General features: G+C 42.5%; 1 protein-coding gene across 1 annotated transcript in view; it reads left to right on the plus strand.

Annotated features, from left to right (window-relative positions):
* The first annotated feature begins 4,379 nt into the window (after nucleotides 1-4,379).
* Nucleotides 4,380-20,906, plus strand: part of USP25 (ubiquitin specific peptidase 25) — an 89,209-nt gene continuing 72,682 nt past the window's right edge. The window contains exon 1 of the mRNA XM_068180653.1: nucleotides 4,380-4,607. Within this exon, the coding sequence (XP_068036754.1) occupies nucleotides 4,563-4,607 (45 nt within the window). The 5' untranslated portion in view covers nucleotides 4,380-4,562. The remainder of the gene's footprint in view (nucleotides 4,608-20,906) is intronic.

Consider the following 20,906-nt stretch of genomic DNA (forward strand, 5'->3'; position numbering starts at 1 on the left):
ACTTTGTAATACAAAATAAATTGTTTAGACTTTGAATATGAGTGTTACACACTTATGGTGCTAAAAGCAATACATTTTTGAGCAGAAATAGTTTCAAAATAAACATTATAAGTAATCATTAGGTAAAGTATAAACCAGGGGGAATATTAATTATTATTTTGCTTAAAATTAATTCAGTGGACATAGTGATTTGTTGTGAACATGCTCGTTTAAATGAGTAACCTTTTCAATAACAGAAATAAGTATTTTGGGAACAGTACTGTAACTTTCTACTCCTTGAAGAACACTGGATAATGCCTATTGGAAGGACTACAAGTCGTTGCTGAGCTCTAAATTACTTTCAGCCACATACAAAAATATGCTATGGCCTCTCAGGAAAGCTGTGTGAAATAATATAATCAATGGGCAAGGGTGGTCAAGAATAAAATGAAATAAATAAATAAAATAGTAAAGTAAAATAAAATGTGACGATAGCTAGGGTAAAAAGGACACTTTAACCAGGTTCTTGTAAAATCCATAATTTCTGTGGAATTCAGCTGCAATTACATGAACTCAGGAGTCTAAATCTGAGAATTTTTATTTTGAATGTAGCACCTGACTTTAAGAAGACACGTGGACATCTGCTGTCAGGAAGAAATTAGAAGGTCAGGAACCTTCAGTTTAAGGTCAATAAACAATGGAATATGAAGTTTTGTTTTGCATAGCAACAAAACCTACGCTCACCTCATTTTAGTTTTACTGATAGATTTTCAAAAGGCTTTCAGAAGATGATTGCTGTCTTTCCTGAGTTACAACTTTGGTTAGTTTTTCTTTTGGTTGCCTGGGATGATAACCACCAGGAGATTTTGCAGGTGCCGAAGCAATGCTTCAATGGTTACCAGTGACACAGAGATTGCCAAACGATGATTTCAAAAGTGTCATGCTATAAAAGCTGCTTGAATGGCCGTGGTTTTGTCGGTTGGCTGAACTATTTACTGCAGAGCCAAAAAGCCTAAGTGAAAGTGCTCTGAGATGGGGTTCATAAATGTGAATCCGGGGCAGCTCTTGTCCAGGGTTAACTACAGAACCTGTGTTTGTAGTGTTCCCTGTGCTTTTTAAAGCAGTGATTTCTCATCCCCAGTATAGCAGGTAACACATTTGGGAAAAGAAAACCAAGAAGTCCTGACTTCTATTTCCCCAGCTCTAACTTATGCAGCCACAGTCTAATTAAAGCCCTAAATAAATGTTGCACTTAATTAAAGACAAACCCAAGTCTATTGAAAATGGAGGGAAATAATGAGCTATTCCTTGTTGTACATGATCTTTGTATACAATAAAACATGTGCTAAAGTGTTTTGTGGTTGGCTGATGTTTTGGGTGCTCTTTGGAAAAGTGGGAAAACAAGGATTCCTGTGACCACACACAGGCTTTCCCTCCAACTGGCAGTGTGCAGATCAGGAAGGCACAATCACTTACTGATTTTAGAAATAGGTGAAATGAAACTTGCTGGGTACCATCGCTGAGCCTGGGTCACCCTCTCTTCTGGGCCAGCACAGCTGTTCCTGCAGCCAGTCACAGAACCATTTTGGGGAACTGATCTAGCTGAAGAAAACAACCAGTTTAGGGGGGAGGGGAGTCTGTGCCTGTGTTTCAGGTGAATCACTTCTCCAGCACTGCTGGTGAGGAGGAGGTGCAGATGAGGGGGAGCCTTGCTCAGGGGACCAAGCAGCTGGAGGCAGAGGTTGTGCAACGTGTCACCAATTGTTTAACAACCAAACCATGTTTGGTAACAGCCAAACCCTGTAATGTTGTTAAAAGGTGAGGAGCAACTAAAAGGAAACCTGACAAACTTCTGTGAAAATATGCACATATATATATATATAAATATATATTTTCTTCCTAAACTGTAGCCCTGACAAAATCATTAGTGTTTTCTGATGAGGTACAAATTCCAGTCTTGTGCTCAATGTACTTCATAGAGAACTTGAGCTGCAAAACAGAACAGGGAACTCTGCTCCCTCTGGTTCCCAGCAACACTGTAAGTATGACAGAATCCTCATTTGCATGGCTGTAGTTCAGATTATGTATTTCAATGGCAAATCCCTGTTTTTGAATTGGATTGCTCAGCCTTTTTTTATATTAAAGAAAGTTAGGAAGCTGGAGCCCTTAAAAGTGATAATTTTATTGGGGAGGGGAATTTAATGGAAGGTAATGCTTTGTCATTTTATCCTGATTTAAAGAGAATTGAACAAAACGTATGATTTCTTTCTTTTTGGACACATTTTATTTTTGGACACAGGAAAGCTATTAAATGAAACAGTGAAAACACTTGAAAAAATATTGCAAGACAAATTTATTTAATTTAATTGCTAATTTGTTCATAATATTTTCAAATAATGTAAATAATAGTTTTGATGGGAGTTATCTAAACATAGCAAATGTCAAAAACACGGTGAAGAAGATATAAAAATGTATAAGAAAAAGCATGATTATACAATGGAAGAGGACAGAGGAATTGGACTAGCACTCCTGCACAATTTCTACAGAAAAGTGTTTTTAAGAAAAACCCCAAGCTGCTACTGTTGTCTTTCTTACATATAGCCATCAGTCTGAGCAGAGAGAATTTCCCCTTCTATCTCCAGTAAAGTAATTTGCAAGCCATTTCTGATCCTGTTATATTATCTGCATACTTTCTTGTCTTTTGCACAATAAATTCTTTGGGAACAATAATTTTACAAATTGCCTCGCCTATTGCAGCATAAAAAGAAAAAAACATTAAAACTGATACAATCTATGGGCAACAAACCTAAGAAGTGCAAATATTGATTACATTGCAACATCTCCTGCACATAGTCTACAGTGAAATGAAGCAGTGGTTGCAGGTTGTCATGAGTTGTGCTTGTGTTTTACTTAAAGTCCAGGATCTTCCAGTGATATTATTACCTGATAATGTCAGTTTTAAAAAGATCCATACGTTACTGTGGGGAGAGGAGGGCCCTGAATTACAGGGTTGTAAAGACTGTGTGTGACAGACAAGCAGTAGACGCAATTCATTTTGTTGCATTTGGCTCCCAGCTCGTGTTTTTTCAGAACTGTGCTGCTCTTTGCAGCTTTTCCTACAGACTAAGCTTCACCAGCCTTGGAAGTAGAACTGGGACACAGGTACCATGCACTGGGCAGGCATTCAAAATGCGGGGTGGGCTTCTCTGCTGCTCTTCACCTGCTTCTGGGCAAACGTGTTTTGTCCAGCTGAGTCTCTTTGCCCTGCTTCTGCTGATGCCCAAAGCAGAGTTCTTTCTCGCCCTTTCCTTGATGTGCCAGAGCAGGGTAACAGAGGGACAATTTCTTCCCTGATACTGTTTATCTGAGGTGCCAGAATTCACTGTGGGCTACCAAGACCAGCTAACTCCCCCCCCCCCCCCACTGATATGTGAATGACATTGCTGTACAATTTGAACACTGAATGCCATCACCCCACAGCTCACCCCGTCAAACCTCAGGGAAAGGGAAGACCTGCAACTTCAGGATGCACCATTACTGTGTCTGGTTCTGGGCTCCTTAAGGAGCTCCTGGGGACGGTCCAGCAAAGGCTACAAAGGTGATCAGGGTCTGCAGCATCTCTTATGAGGAGAGCTGGGCCTGGTTAGTGTGGAGAACACAGAGGGGACTCCTTAATGCACACAAAGATCTCCAAAGTGGGTGCCAAGAGGATGGTGGAGCCCAGCAGCAGTGGGGCCCAGTAACAGGGCAAGGAGCAATGGCCATAAACTAAAACACAAGAATTTACACATCAACACGAGGAAGAACTTTCTTTGTTTTTTTCTGTTGAAGATGGCAGAGCACTGGAGCAGCTGCCCAGGGAAGGTGTGGAGTATCCTTCTCTGGAGACATTCCAAACCCACTTGGACACGTTCCTGTACCACCTGCTCTGGGTGACCCTGCCTTGGCAGGGGGGTTGGGGCGGGTGATCTCGAGAGGTCCCTTTCAACCCGAACGATCCTGTGAGTCTGTGATTCATTTGGCGATACGATTTGTTGTCGCCACGAGCAGCGAAAGCGCTGGAACCAGCGCTGGCTCATAAATTCCCTGGCGATCCCCTGGAAAGCGGCACCGGTCCGAGCTGCTCTCGGTTCCCCCGCAGCGGGGGCAAACTTTGCCTTCCCCGGGGACGCGGCGGGGCCGCTCCTGCAGCCGGCGAAGGACGCGGAGCCCTTCCCGAGGGAGGAGCGGGGCGGCCGCGGGGACTCGGCGGGGCCGCCCCGCTCCCGCCGGGAGCTCCCAAGATGGAGGCGGGCGGTGTGACAGGGCGGGGAAGGGGCCGGGCGGGGGCTGCGCCCGGGGCAGGTGCGCGGGGCGGCGCCGCCGGGAGCCGCAGCCGGACCGAGGGCGGCGCTCGGCGCTCCGGGAGTGGCGGCGGGGCCGGAGCGGGGCTGCGCGGCCCCCCCGCCGGGCGGTGACTCGGGCTCCCCCTCCCGCCCCGCCTCCCGCCCCGCTCGCCCAGCCCGGGCCCGGCCCAGCTGCCGCCACACGGCGCCGCCGCCACCCGCCGAGCCCGGGGCGCCGCCGGGAGCCGCGCGGGGGCCATGACGGTGGAGCAGAACGTGCTGCAGCCCGGCGGCGCCGCCAAGGTGAGTCTCCGGCGGGGCCCGGCCTGGAGCGGCTCCGCGTCCCCGCCGCGCCCGGGCCTGGCCGCGTCCGCTCCGGCTCCCGCCGTTCCTCCCCGCGCCCGTGCTTGAGCTTCTCCCGGGCCTTCCCCGTGCCGCGGCCTCGCCTGGGCCCCGCCGCTCCGGCGGCCGCGGAGCCGCAGCGGGGGCCGCTACCGGCTCGGCCCCGGGTCATCCCGGCCCCGGGCTTGGCACTGCCCTCGGGGGAGCCCCGGCGCGCTCCCCGCGGCCCCGAGCGGGCCTGTTGCGCTCGCAGGCTGCCGGGCAGAGTGGCGGGACCGGGGCTGGGCAGGAGAAGCGCGGAGTCCCGGCCGAACCCCCCGTGGGCCCGGGGGGAGATGCTGCACATGCCCGGCGTGACCCTGCAGCGCCGGCATCCGCGCCTGCCAAAGGTGAACGCTATTTCCAGCGAGTGACGCGCTCCTGCTGGAGTGAAAAAGTGCCGGGTTTAGGGACTCGTGTTAACGTGCATCATGGAACGGGGTTAAGGGAATGACGGCGCTTACCAGTCTTTTACTGTGCGCCAGGACTCGATGGAGAATGTTTCTCTGTCAAAAGAAGAAAAAAAAAAAAGGATACCTTCTAAAGCTTTCCTTCGGTTGATCTGAACTGTCCAGAGAAATGTCTAAAATTAAATTGCAGTGCTTTTAAAATAATATGTTTTAAAGGTAACTTGTAGGTTAACACAGCTCTTCTGGTTAGTGGTATGACTGTTGCCTATTCCTGATTTATATTAATGCTGTAATGGCATATACTGCCTTCATAAGAGGATAGAGGTATGTGCGCTTTGGTATAGTCGGTGTGGAAGTTAAATGGCTGCAGCCGTAAGAGTGGACAGTGGGAATGTGCTGATTAGGGTATAATTGGTTAAAGTGGTACAGCTCGCATTGAAGAAGCCTTTTTGGAGGGAGGGCGTGTCTGGCCGAGGACTGCTCTCATAGTTGGAAGTAGTTAGCAGTGATTTTGGCGGCTTCAGCAGGAAGGCAAGGGCTGAACAGTCTGATTTGTTCCTCTCTCACTGTATTCAGTTGGGGTGTGCTCGCCCGTTAATGTAGCAGATTTGCTGCTACATGTGCCTGCTGTGTTTGAAAACTGATGTTGCTGCTGTGCATCTGACAACTTTCGTGAGCAAGTTTATCTTTTACAAAGCCTCTTGTCAGTGGTTTACTTAATATATAGTAATTATCATGTCAGATACATAGTGCCTTCTGCACCCTGATCACTGCTGCCCATTTGTGCTTTCTGACAATAATCCTGAAGGAGCAATGTTAGTTTTCAGCTAAACTAGAGGGATCCTTAGTTTTTCAGCTAAACTACTGCTTGTGGGTCAATAGTTGAGATTCACTTGAGCATCAGATCGAGGATAAGCCCAAAAGGAGGTTGAAGATTGATTGTAGAATATGCCAAGTAATCCATGCTGCAGTAAAAAATACAGCTAGCAATAATTCTGAAGTTGTAATCAGCATCTGTGGGTGTTGGTCACTCTTTTAAGTGTCTAGAGAAACTGAATAAAATATCAAGGTTTTTTCATGGCAGATGTTTTATGATTATTTCTGTTGAATCATCTGATTATTTTATTATCTGCAATTGTTTTTAGCCTATTTTATCCCTAATTGCGTGCATTTAGGGAATGAGGGAAAGGCAAATCTTAAAAGTACTTTGTAAAAAAGCTTTATTTGACTCCAAAGTGAGTATCTCATTGTTAGTGAGACTAATGACTCGCTAGTTGGATGACAAACTTTAACGTCTATCAGGTATTTGCATGTAAGAAGGCAAATGGTGAAGGTGCATCGGGCTGATGGATGGATGAAAGGTGGAGAGGCTACCATAGCAATAACTTACTGTTTTCCCTTGCAAGAGGAAAAAGCCAATGTCCACAAATAAGGGAGTTTGTTCTGGCGACCTCAAAGTTTGTTACAATTGTTTTCTGTTAGCATGAAGAAACCACATACAAGCAGAAATATATTGGGTTTACAAGAGATGCCTGAGTCATCAGCATACCTTATTCGGAGCTGTGGTTCCAAACATTGTTCATTAGATGTTTTCTTACTGTCATACAGGAAGTGTGTGTCAAACTTCAGCAGCACTTGGAGATGTAGGTTTGTATTAATAAATGCTCTAACTACAAACAGCCCACTTCCCACTGAAGCTATCTTTAGTTTATTGTGTAGTTAAAGCAGCTGCGTCAGGTCAAAAGAAGTTTTTTCTTTCATCTCTACTGGTCATCTTGACCCTTAGTTAAAATTTGTAAATTATGTCCTGAAGCAAATAATGAATCAAATTATTCTTGTTACTCACGGCCCTTGTGTGCTTCTTTGACATTGTTCAGTGTCTGAAGGTTATAGGTAATGTTCACAATAAGACGAAAGCATGTGAATAAAGGTAAACAACATGAGAAGTTAAAAAAAAGTAGCTTCTTTTTTGGTCAAATCTGTATTTCTGTCCTGTCCAATCCTTTTTTTTTTTTGTCAGGCATTTTGGTGCTGAAGAAATAAGGCACGTGTGTTGCAGGATTTCCTGTACTCCAGGCATCCCTACATGGCTGATGCCTGTGTACCTCAATTTTCCTCCTGGAGGAAGATCTTCCCAGGCTGCCCCATGTGCTGTGCAGACCCTTCGGCCAATGTCCCCTACACAGCGAGTTCAGGGGCTGGTGAATGGTGATTTTTCTGGTAACTGGAGGTTATGATGTGGGGAGGTTAAACGTGTTTCAGCATTGTCTCAGCTCTGATAATTAGTGTGATGGTCATCTTGGAATGGCAGATTGAAGAAGCTGGCTTTTAATTGGTGGCACTTAGCTGGCCTCTCAGCAATGTGTGTTATCAAGTTCTACTGCTTCTGGAGAGAGCCTGACATTTGGTTGATGCATGGATTTAAAGGCTGTTTTATCTCTCCTTTGGTTTCCCACACCCACTGTTATTTCAGACCTGTGATTCAGCAGTGCATTGGCAATGTAATCTCAGGAATAGTAGAATAGTAGTAGAATAGAGCTGTGTCAGTTCAGCTAATTTTTCTTTTTCTAAAAGAAGCACATACTTTTAAGGATATTTACCACTTGAAATAATGCCTGACTTAAAGCAAGGTCTGATACTAAATTCTTCTCTCTTGCTGTTTTTTGGGGTAAAAAGGTTAAAGTTGTGCTAGCTCATGTGTGCTTCTGTTGTGCTTTTCCCATGGTTTTGATGTACTTATTATTTAAAGATTTAGCTAATAATATGGCACTGAGGTTTTTTATCATAAAAGCAATAGCTGCTTCCTGCAGAGGATGAGAGTCATCTGTCTCCACCAATTGACATGATGCAGTTCCGAATGGCAGGAAGCGATTGCAGAGTATCTTCTGAGCACCTGGTACACAAAGAAGGTATCTTGGGAGCTATGTACTTTTTTTTTTCCATTCTAATAGGTGGCAACATTTCAAGGATTTAAAATTCAAATCTTTAAAATCTCTGTATTTTGAGAGTTGAGTTCAGACTTGCCTGGTGGATCCAAGAGGTTGCAGGCTCCCTCTCTCATCACGAGGCCAGAGCCACCCTTGCCTGTGACCAGTGTGCAGGTGTCCCTCTGCACCTGAGAAATGGCCCCTGGGTTGTGGAATGAGGATGGTTTCTGCATCTCCCCATGAATGGGGAGCTGTCTGTGTTTGGACTGTGTGACAGGCGAGCTTGGAGGGCTTGAATATGGGGGGGGTTATAGCTTCCAGTGCTGGCAGCCAGAGCTTTAGTACTTCTTTGTCCAGAATGAGCAAAATAAACAACGCTGGTTTACTGAAAGTGTTTGCACCAACTTCTGAGTAATTTGCAAACATTACTTGAAGTACTGTGGTGTTATGCTGTTAAGTATATGCATCTTGTTCTGTATTTAAGAAGCTCATATCAAAAAACTTTGTAATACTTGTAGTTACGCCTTTGACACAGATTCCTGTTGGTAGTTCTGAAAGCTAGAGCAAGGTACAAAGGCCAGTGATTCAAAGTAATTTTGAAAGCCCTTGTCAAACTGGTCTGCTGAATGCCTTCTGGTTTTGTGACTGTTCTGATGGATTTTGTTGGGAATGGGTGGAGGTGTGTGTGGTTAGTTTTGGGGTTTTTTTGTCTTTTTTCTGTTTAGTATCTATGCAAGCTTGCTGAATCTTGGAGGGTTGTGTTTATTGGTATAATATTATATGAATCAGCACTTTAATGAAACTTTTAACAGCAGTTTAAAACTTTTTGGTTTCAGAAAACCTTTCATAGAAATTCAGTAACAATTTTTGATTGTGTTTGCAGGAGTTTACAAGTATAGTACTAGCATTAGAATTTGTCTGAAATAATGTTTTTAAATATGTTTGGTCCACACCTTGAAAGAAAAATACTGCTTCAGAATATGGAAGTGTAAAGTTTATAGATTTTCCTGGTAACCTTTTGTAGTATTATTTTAAAATATCTGTAATAAATCCTTAACACACATTCCCCCCTCCCTCCAATATTTTTAGGATAACCCTGTATTCACAGCTACTATGAACAGCAGCTACAAAAGATGATAAAACCCATCAGCTTCTGTGAAAAGGTCAAAAAAAATTACCCATGTCTTAAAAATAAAATTATTTAACATTTTAAAAAGTGCTTTGTAAAGATAAGTGGAAGGATAATTGAACAGTTGCCTTTCTTACACTCTTGTGCCTAAGAAGATATGTTATGGCCGGCATCTCCTTAATTCTGTGAGTTCAGCTGGTATCCGTGGACTTGAATAACTGAAGGGGAATGAAAGGTAGAACAAAAGATGGAATTTCTGTTCTGTTTCTGGCTAAATCTTCTCTACTTCCTTGCTAAAGGACCCATCCAAGAGTTGACAGCCCATTTTTTCAGTCCCTGAGAAGCTGACTCTATAGCTCCAGTGATGTGAATGGTGAGGTTGAGGGATGTCTCAGGTGCTGGGGACCGAGTGGCCAGGTTGGTAAATCAACCTGAGGCCCCAGGGCACTTGGAGGATACCTTTTCAGGCTTGACCCAGATCTTTGCAGAACCAGCAGGGAGGTCTCTGACATGCACCTGTGCCAGGAGTTGTCTAAGGAGCTGCATCAGTCACCCCCTTACAGCCACTGCTGGCAGTGCAGGTGACAGGGGGATTATTGAGGTGCTCAGAGGTGCCTAAAGACATATTAAAATAGTATTGCTCTTCACTTTCTCTAGTGGAGGTACTGATTTTCAATTCCCAACTGGTCAAGGGTCAAATGTGACATTCCTGGTATTCCATAAAAAGTAAACAAAAAGCATAAAAAGTAAACAAAAACCTTAAGAGCTGTGTCTTCACTTACATGTTTTCATGTAGAAATAAATTTCTTTAAAGGCCTGAAATTTTAGTTTTGTTTAGTTAGTTGTGCTTTTTTTTTAAATGATTTTCTGTTCTTGTTAGGGAACAGAACTCTTAAAAATCTGAGGGGGATGTGTGTGTCTGAGCTGCTGGGACCTGACTGAGAGAGAAAAGTCTTTTCTACTTTCTCTGAGTAGAAAAGCCATAGGTGTGGGAGCAGATTTTCTTGAAAATGAAAGTATCCTGATTGCTTTCACTTTCTAGTTCTCTTGTGAGAACCACTGATTATTTTAAAATGGGTGGAGGTTGCCTTGAGTCACAGTGAAGGGTTCTGTGTATAGGTGTTTGAGGGGTGTTTTTGTTTGTTTGGTTTGGGTTTTTTTTTGTCTTTTTTGTTTGTTTGTTTGTTTCCTTGTTTGCATGGGGTTTTTAAACTAGCTTTGTTATTAAACTTGCCCATCAAACCCTGATGACTAAGTTATCCATGTGATGGTCTTCAGTCAGCAATTGGACACCTTTAAATTGAAAGAATTCAGGTTCTAAGCAGGGGCCTGTTGATTTGTGCCTGGGTCACATCACTATTCAAATCACAAGTTAAGGTGAGTAATGTAGGAGAGTCTGTTGTGACAATGTATTTCAAAAGGATTTTGTGAATTCAGGATAGAGTCAGTCTTCTTTTCACATTATGAAATAAAGGTGCCTTTTGTTAACTGATGATTACACTTTATCAGTTGTGGTGCTGTTAAAGAAGTCAACATCTGCAAAGTGTTGAAAATATTTGACTGGAGTGAAAATTCAGTTTCAGTAGTCAAGTGAATCTAATGTCACTCACGTGTGATTTCTGCCAGGGAGCTGAGTGTGTGATATATGGGATCTAAGCTTCCTCTGTTCCCTTTGGGACTGTGATATGTCCAGTATTCTGGTTAATGGGTGGTCAAGCATAATTCATAGGGAAGAGTTGATACTGTGAATCACAGGAGTTAGTTGCTTGGAAAACCATGCAAGTTCAAAGCTTTCTATAAGCTCATCCCTTTTATTATTTAAAAAAGGGAGAGAATGCTAAAGCTGTGGGGCTGAAGGAAAGGTGAGGTGGTGAGATGCCTTCCTGCAGAGCGTACCTTGCATGATAGTACAAACTCAGGCTTTGTGCCAAGTAAAAGTACAAACTCAGGCTTTGTGCCAAGCAAAAGGAAATACTTTTTCCTGTTTCCTCAGGCTGACGACTGCCATCTCTTGCTGGTTTTTGTGAACGCTTGTAACTCTTACCTTGGCAACACGGTGTGTTCTGAACAGCACCTGTCAGATTTTTCCATGATACTTTACGTTAATACTGTGCTGAATACAGATGTTATCATAAGCTGTATTGGGCCTGCACACCTCAGCTAAGCTTGTAGGTTAAATTGGGAGCAGCTGTAGTGTGTGCTGTGGTGACCATCTAAAACGTTGCTTTCTTCCAGCATTGCAGTTTGCTTTCTCTCTCATTGTATTGCAGGGTTTACAGTTTTTTATTGCTAGATTTCTGTAGGAGTTGAAAACTTCCAATTGACTAAGAGCTCTACAGACCACTAGTGGAAAATTTTCATGAAACTTCTTTTTGAATGATCCCGTCCATACCACCTTTGTGCTCTTTTACCACCCCATTTTTCAGAAGTGGATAAAGTATCTCTTGGCTGCAGAGGGTTACACCTCCCTGCCTCAATATTTGAGGCTAGTACACCAGTCTGTGTTCTGGAGTGGCTGTGGTGGTGTGCTGACTCCTGCTAACAGTCACAGAGCTCTATCTTCTGGTAGAGGGGTGATTTTAGCATACTGAACTACGCAGTAGTTTTCCAGTGGGTGTTGTGCAGGATCTGTGGGTTTGGGCTTTAATGTGAAATGAAATGTTAAGCAACATTGACTCAAAATGTTGAGGTTGCTGTGAAATGCTCTAAAGGAAGAACTGTGTTCTAAGATGGTGTAAAGGACAGATTGACACAAAATATCATGAGCTGGACACTTTGACTTCAGTTGCTGAAGTGAAGGTGACAGGCTTTCTGAGTTCCTGTCTGTTTAATGATAGGGTGGTTTTCCCATGTATTTAGTAGCATCATTCATTCTAAGCATTTGAAAATAACAATGAAAATAATCTATTCAGACTAGACTCTTGCAATTTAAGAAGGTGAAGATTTTTTTTTCAGTTGGGTTTTGTAGTTTTTATTATTTTGTAAATGTCATTAGCTTTTCTTTGCCATAAAGGATGAAATTCAGGAGCGTGTTGAAGAGAGTTTCCCTGAAATCTGGTGTTACCTGACTTGATGGTGATGGGACTTCAATGGGAGCAGCATTGTTGTGAGCAGTAGCACCAATATCCACAGTTTTAAGGTATCTCTCCTTCTGAGGGTGTTAGAGAGGTGGACTCCAAAGGACATGTGATGTGGAACAGCTTGAAGGCTGGAGTGCAGCTAGGTTAACTTTGCAAACATCACCTGCAGAGATTTGTGTATGTAAAACACTTTTTTTTTTAAGGGCATCGGAAATATTGGTATTCCAAATTGAACAAGTTTCATTCTGACATGCAAAACTTTGACTTGATGCTTTTATTTATAGCTGGTTTCTGAATTATTTTACCTGGTGGATTCTTGCTGAAAAAAATTATATTCTGCACAGTATTTTTTTAAATGTTTATTATCAACTAATTGGCAACAACAGTCAAGCTCATCAAAGTTCAGGTGCCAAGAAAATGGAGATTGTGCTTAAAATATCCTTGGCTAAAGCTTTTCTAGCCATCAGGTGAAAGCATATTTTCAACTTTACAGTAAGCAGTGGTAGACAGAACAACGTATTTAATAAAAGCTTGTCAGAGAGCCATTAGTGTTTGCAAGGCATGATCTGGAGCTATTTAAATCTAATTGACTCTGGTATCTTACCATACACAGAATCTGTGGAAATGAATGCATGTGATATAATGGCCCCCCATGGCTTTGTCCTGCCAATTGTCATCATTTCACTGGTGGTGTACCCCAAAATCCAGAGGGCTCCCTTTAGAAGAGGATGTTCCTTGACATTAGGGTCTGAGTCTGAGGTGTAAAACTTTTGGGTTGTGATTTATGCAGCTCTATTTCATGCTGGTTTTTAGTTTTGGTGAATACTAAGTGGTAGGCTTGAGGTCACACATGGTTTATGTAATAATTGTCCTTCTCACAGCTCTGTGACTCCAAGGAAAGTCAGATACCTGTGCTTGAAATTTCTATTCCTGTTCTCAAATGAAAAATGACACTTTGTGATTTTCAATCAAATTTCTGTTGAAACATAAAGCCACTTTGAAAAGTTGAATTTAACTGTGTTTCTACTGGGTTTAAGCTGGGGAAAAAAAGGAATGTGTCACATGGATGTTGAAAATATTATTCATTTACATTCAGGTGTGTGCTGTGAGAGTGTTTTAAAGTAAGCATCTGGAAAAGACTGGATGTGCATTGACACATGATGTTCTTCATTCTTTTCAGAAGAGAAGATGGCAGGAACAGACTCCTACTCCACTTCCCCTTTGTTTTTGGTTTCATTTATTCTTCTGAAAGTTAGTTACTTTGAAACAGAAACTTGTCCTGGGAGCACAGTTTTTGGAAGAGTGCTTTTTTTTTTTTCCCTAACACTTTACACTGCATAGGTATAAATGTCCTGGTTAGAGGACTGAATACTACATTGTATTCCGGAAATCTTAGGTTATGACTGAGAAAGCATTCCTATACTTTGTGGATTTTAACTTTTGCTTTGTTTTGATAGGGAACCGTGGGAAAATAGATGAGAACATTTTTAAGCTTGCAAATATGATTCTTTTTTAAAAGCTAAATAGCTTTATAGATGGCTTGCACAGGGATTTCCCTTCTTGGTATTACCTATTTTCCCATCTGTCAGGTACTTTTCTTCAAATTCTGCTTGTGTCTCTTAAGTAATTTCCCACCTGTTTGAGGATGATTGTTTGTTTGTTTGTTTGTTTGTTTTTTTTTTGTTTTGTTTTTTTTTTTTTTTGTTTAGAGACTTTCCCAGTACTGTGTAGTTTTGTTACTTTAGAATCTTTTAATTATTTGGTGGTAGTAATTGAGAAGTTTTATTTAATTCTGGCATCTAAGCTTGTAACATTGTTTTTTTAATGAGGTACTAGAATTAAATCTTCTCTGTCTTTCCCATTACTTGTTTGGAAATTAAAAAATAACTGACAGCTTACTGGCAACTTTTAAAAGTTCTCTCTGGTCTTGCATGTGTTTTATGGGGCTTAGTGCTGAAAGCCGCAGAACATCTCTTGTGAAAACCCTGTCTGGACCACAGTTGTCCCCTCACCTGAAGCTGCCTGGGCTGCCTTTTTAGTATAGTCTGCAGGTCTACAGGGTAAGCTCTGCACTTATTAATGGTGAAGACAGACAGATTTCCTCTTCATCACCAGTTCCAGGTCTTGCTAAGTTGCTGTGTTGCCTTGAAGCTTTTTCTGGGGTTGATTTTAAGGTGACTGGTAAATGCCACCCGCTGTTGGTGCTGAGTGGAAGGTGTGTGCAGTGCACAGGCTCTGCTGAGTTGTTAGAGGCCAGGGAAGGTACTGAGTGCTTTGTGACCTAAATGAATAGAAAAGAATTGAAGTTTTATACTATAAGAGTTTATCATCTCTGTCATTTGATGGAGAATGTGTTGGCATAATGCTGCTGCTAAGAAGGCAGCACAGAATTTAAATTTTTGTTTCAAATAATTTTCCAAAAATGTGAACTTGTTAGAGGAGTATTTTGTACACCTTTTATTGAATTCAGCTTCTGAAGCTTCAGGTAGGTGTGTGGTGATGGTAGAAAGTCATTCTTGGTATGACACCACTGACACAGGGAAAACTGGCAGGGCTAAATTACAGCAAACAGTGCTTACGAACCAAGGTGGTTGTAGATTTCTTGAGACCATGTCTGAAGGTATTAGAATATAGCACCTTCAGCTTTCTGTAGGAGGTGAGGTAAATGTGTGTTTCAGTATAAGGTCCATTAAAACCCGCCCCCCAGACTTTAAGCAATATCTTTTTTTCTCTATGAAAGAAAATAGCCTAGAAAATTTCATTTGTCCTCTGTGGAGTGCAATGCTGAATTTACTATTTCTTTAATTGTGAGGTAGTAAAATTACACACTGATCCCAGGTATAGATCTCACCACGTCATTGAATGCTGTAGTGTCTCTGTGTTTGAGGTTCACTGTCACACTATGACATGAAATAACTCACACATGGATGCCACATGCAGAAGAGAGAAGAAAAGAGCCAAAAGAGAGAATTTTATTTTCTGACTCCACTATATATAGAATAGTAAAAGTGACAGTGGATTGGAGGGTGAAACTGCCACTTCTCCAACCACACTGGTCAGACCAACAGCCCATCAGTTCTCTCCACCCACAAAGAAAAATGCAAAACAATCATTATTTAAATAAACAGTGTGAGAAAATTCAGTAGAAATATGTAAACATCAGAAGGCATAAAAAAATTTTAGAAGAACTTTAAAACTCTCAAAAGAACAAGGCGACAGTTCATTTCAATTCTAACATCACCTGCATCCATGGAGGTTATTACCCAATGCAAGTGAAAGCTTCTGGCTGCCCTTCGCAGGCCATGGTGTGGCAGTGGCCTTTCCACAGGGACACAGCACATGCTAGTGCCTTCCTGCTGCTTGACCCAGCCAGGAAAGGCTGTCTTGCCCCAGAAGCTGGAACTGCTGTCAGAAGCCTGTCACCTTCCAGGTGACCTGTTAAACACTGCCCCAGATTTTGTGGCTTAATGTTATTTGTAGGCTCCTTCTTGTGCAGAGTTGTGCCTTTTGTCTGTCCGTGCCCACGTGCCCTTCCCCAGGCTAAAAACATGTCTGTTCACAGGATTTCTTTGTAGATGATTAGTGGAGGGCAGGATAAGCTATCAGATCATTTTACTGAATGCTGCAAATAGCGCTGTATGAATTTCCTGATGTGATTTTGTCTTATAATGCACAACAGTTGGGGAGATGACCAGTTGAGGCTGTGGGATGAGTTCACCTGTGACAGACCTCACTGCAGTGGAGTGGAGATGCTCCCCCTCTGTTCTTCTTCCCAAGCCCTCTGTCTTGTCTGCTCCAACTTCTTGTGGCCCAAGATGTGGGCAAGAGCAGGCAGTGTGATCAGGAGCTGCATGCTGGCTGGCCAAGGTGCTAGGAAGCCTGGGGGTGCATCTGAGGCTTTTGGGGAACCCTGAGGCCAGGCCAAGTTGCTGGAGGTGACCTTGAGCTGTTGCTTTTGAGAGGTAGCAGGGTAGAAGTGCCTGGGTACATGCCCACTCTGTGATTACAAGGCCTGTTTCTGTAGTAAATCATGTTACTAATTTTTTTTTTAATTGGACTATGTGGAAGACCTTTATTGAAAGGCTTTCTGTTAAGTTTGTTTTTTTTTTTTTCCCTTCCTATTCAAAACAGACAGCTGAACTCTTTCCCCAAATGTATCTCTTCTGTTGAATACAGTGGACTCTTTGTAATATAGACCTGTCTGTGAAAAAGTGCAATTTAAATTTTATTTACAGTTTCTTTGCTGTACTGTGTTGAATTTTGTGTGGAAAAATTGTGAAATCTTCCTCGTATCACTTACCTAGGGCATGTAGCAGAGTTGTTTGAGGTGAAGTGGAAGCTTTGATCTCTGTGCCATTAACAGCTGCAGAAATGAAATCCTTCTGGATGTGCACACCTAAAGCAGGGAGGGGAGAACAGTGGATGGCATTTCAGCCCATGCAGGAGCAGGTCTGATTGTGCATGTTCATTTGTGAGATGTGTACACCAGGAGCATCACATCTCTGTCACTGTGAGATTTTAAATTCATCTCCCGTTGGTGTAAGTTTTCTGCTATAGTGCCTAAGTAGGATGGGGATTGCAGGAGACTTTTCCCCCCATCAATTTCTCTCATTAGATAAAAAAAGGATTAAAATAATGGTAGAGAAACAACTCATTCTTTTAAGGCTGCTGCTCCACAACAGTTGAATCCGGTGGAAATTGGTGCAGTCTTGGTCTTATCCCCTCCCTTGTCCCACCCCTGGCTCTCACTAAGTTGCCAGGAAATCAGTGTATGCAGACAGTGACTCTCTGATGGTTTATTGAGAGCCTGGCCTGGCTTGCCAGAGGTTTGGACGAGTGGTTATGCTGGCTCTTAGGGAATAATGGCATCTGTCAACACCAGCCTGGCAGGAGCTATAGCCTGGGAAGAACAGCTGACTCCTTGGAAGCAGCTTGTGGTCTGACAGTCCCTGTGAGTGTTGTTGTTTGTAAGTATCACAGAGCCTGGGATCCTACTGGTCTGAGGACACTTGGAATTTCCAGAGTTGGTTTGTTTGTTCCTAGAATAGTATCCCTTGTTATCATAATGGCAGAATGAGGAGAATTAATGGGGCTAGCTTGGTGTTTCCTTGGGAGCTCTTCTATATTGTGCAGAGCAGGGTGAGGCTATCATGATGTCTGTTTGGAGAATAACAGCCCTATAAATATGTTGAATGTTTAAATGGGCTAGTGGGACTGCCTTTTCCACTTGAGAGTTAGGACTGTGAAGAACATCAAACATGAGCCAGAATAGCTTGTATTTGGTGTGATGGGTTAAACTGTGATTGGGATGCAAAGGAAAACATCTCAAAGTGTAAAAATGTGGCTCTAGTGGCCGTGTGGTTTTAGACCAGAAAGACAAGACTGAACATTTTTAATAGTGGCTACAGTAAAATTATACCCTAGGCAATAATCATTCCTGTGAGGAGAAAGCTTAAGTCTTGGTGGTGCTACCTGGTCAGACACTGTAAATTGGGATGTTTATGCATGATGGTAAATATCTCTGAACTGAAGAAAAAAAATTAGGAAATAAACTTTTGGAACAGAAAGTAGCCAGAGGGATTGGAAAAACATCATAGAATCATAGAATTATCTAGGTTGGAAGGGACCTCAAAGCTCATTTTGTTCCAACCCCCTGCTATGGGCAGGGACACCTTCCACTAGACCAGGTTTCCCAGAGCTCCATCCAGCCTGGCCTTGAACAGTCCCAGGGATGGGGCATCCACAGCTTCTCTGGGCTACCTGTGCCAGTGCCTCCCTGCCCTGACAGTAAAGAATTTCTTCCTAATATTAATCTAAACCTACTCTTGGTTTGATGCCATTCCCCCTTGTCCTGTCACTCCAGGCCCTTGTAAGTAGTCTCTCTTCATCTTTCCTGTGGGCTCTCTTCAGGGACTGGAAGGCTGCAACTGAGTCCTTGAACTCTTTCCTTTTTCAGCCTGAATAGCCCTGTTTCTCTCAGCCTTTCCTCGTAGGTGTGAAGGTGTATCCTGCTTCAGCAGGGTGTTGGTGATCCCCAGAAGCCCCTTCCAACTGCTGCTCCTGTGGTTCTGTGTTTGTGCATTTATGTACCCACTGTTTGCTGTTTATCTGTCATCCTCCAGCCTTCTCCTCCTTTCTATCTGTATAACGCTGCCTCTGACTGACCCTGCTGGCTTTTGTTTACCATGGCTTGTGCATGTTTTTCCTGGTCACTTGGTGTTGAGGCGGGATGGGCTGTGAACCACTGCTACCATGGCACAACTGTTGTCCATGGGCGGGCTTTTGGAGGAGTCCTCCTGAATTTATTTACAGATAATCCGTGCTGGTGCTTTGAAAGACCCCTCCTGCTGCTATCAGTAACTAATTACTCAATAGAATTGAACTGGAGCAGAGATTTTTGCTAATTACTGTCACAATTACTGGAGTACGTAAGAATCAAGGCAATTTTTGTGAAGCAGATTTTCCCATGGTAGTTCTAGTGACTATAACCTGAAATTTGTGTCTAGTTAAATGAAACTGAAGATCTAATTGGTTTTAGTGTAGTTAATTAATTTCAGACCTGCTGTCATTACTGTAGGGAAGCTCACTGTTATGCTGAGCAGGGTATGGAGAAATCTTGATGGTTTAAAACAAAAAGACCTCAAAATTCTCAGTAATTTTGCACTTCAGACGCCTTTTTGTTTTCAGTAAGTACTAAGGTTGCTGTCCTTTCTTGATTTTCATCCTGTCACTGAGACGTATTTAGGACTAGCTATTAGTAACAACTAGAAACATGACTCAAGCAACAATGTTCATAAATCAGTTAGTAGACTAATTTTAAAATTTACCCCTATGAAAAGAGCAGGTGGTTTTTCTGCTCATCGCGAGAGTATTCCCATGCAGGTGATGATTTGGCTCATAACTTCTGGGTGGTTTTATGTATAACTGTCAGAGGTGGGTTTTGCCTTATGTTTAGTGTCAGAGAAAACAAACTCCTCAAGCCTCTCCTTAAAATCTTACTTCAAAATCTTTATTTATTAGCTTGAATAAAGACAAAGGTATATGCTGAGAGTGAAAAATATTTTTTTTTTTGGCCACATATGAGGCTCAGAATTGTGTGTGTTTATATGAATGCATGATCTCATGTTGTGTTAATATCAGACATTGAAATTCATTGAAAAGTCACTCGTTAAAGCATGGAAATCTGGTGACGGTATTCTGTGTGTTATCTAGGATCAATATAGGTTACATAAAGCTATGATTAAGTAGAATCCTTAATTTAATTTTTGTGAGAGGAATGTACACATGTAAGTAGTGCACTCAAGTCTTTTCCCCCTGCAAGTTTTATTTGGGTTAGGCTGTGGTTGGCTGAAAGTTCCTGCCATACACTGTGTCCTTTTGCTCCTTGAATTAAGTTTTTGCTCTCAGTCCAGTTGCACTTTGTACCAGCTGCTGCTTTGTCAGATTTTGGCAGCCTGTGCAGAGCAGTCCCAGACTGAAAATCTGCTGTCTTTATGCATGTCCTTTGCTCTCCACAGGTGATTTTTGTCTGAACCAAAGCTGAGGTGCATTTTGCATTACTGTGTGTATAAAAATATATCTTTACCTACTTTCTTAGAGGATACAATGTCATGTAAGAGATTTCTCTTTTCATACCCGAACAAAAGGAAGCCCAGATAGCAGATGCTGGATAAGGGAACCTAATTCTGTTGTGCTTTAAGGAGCACCTTAGAGCTGGTGCAGAGATTTAACTTGGTCTTTGCATTAGCAAAAAATGTTTTAAAAAATATATGTATACATATACTTTCTAATTTATATATTTTTATAAATGCATTTATTCTGCACATACATGGAGAAAAATCTTGAGGACAGAGCTGGGAAAAGTAAAGCCTGCATGTTTTTCCTGTGTTTCAGCTCAATATTTTCATGGAAGGAGTTAGTTTTTATTTGCCTATTTGGAACTTGAATAACAGCATATTTAGAAAATGGTTAATGTATCAGTGTTTCTGGAAGCTGTAATGTACAGCAGTGTCTGTGGGCCTTTTAACTATTCCTGGGAGATATGATTAATGTGGCAGAAAATTATATTCACAGTAGTAATTGAGGGTCTTTAGTATGCTTGTCCTTTGTATGTTAAACTATTTCTGCTTGTTTGTTTGTAGCAGGAACTTAAAGCCTCTTTATGGAGGATTACATTCCTCTAAGCTCTCAGTGTTCTTCTCATTACAGCAGCATCATATGAGGAAACCAGCTTATTAGCTGCTTGTCTGTAAGCAATGCCATTCACAGGTCCTCTGCAGCTTAGGCTGCATTGGAATTGTCTTTAATATAAAATATTTGTGCAGTGTTGTTTGAGTTTTCCTCCAGTAAATAGGTTTTATAAATCAATGTTGCACTAGAAAGTAAAGAAAGTGGGATTTGTGTGGAGGGCCTGAGTCAAACTGCCATTCTCAGCATTTGTGTTTTCCTCTTTCCTTCTTTTTGTCTTATAAAAGTATTCATCCCTCAGGAATGAGAATCATGGCTTGGGTTGGAAGGCACCTTAAAGATCATCTGGTTCCAATCTCCCTGCCGTGGACAGCAACACCTTACTCTAGACCAGGGTGTGCAGAGCCCCATCCAGCAGCGTGGCCTTGAACACTTCTGGGGATGGGGCACCCCCAACCTCCCAGGGCAACCTATTCCAGTGCCTCACC

This window comes from Anomalospiza imberbis, chromosome 2, assembly GCF_031753505.1.
Source record: "Anomalospiza imberbis isolate Cuckoo-Finch-1a 21T00152 chromosome 2, ASM3175350v1, whole genome shotgun sequence".
NCBI lineage: Eukaryota > Metazoa > Chordata > Aves > Passeriformes > Viduidae > Anomalospiza > Anomalospiza imberbis.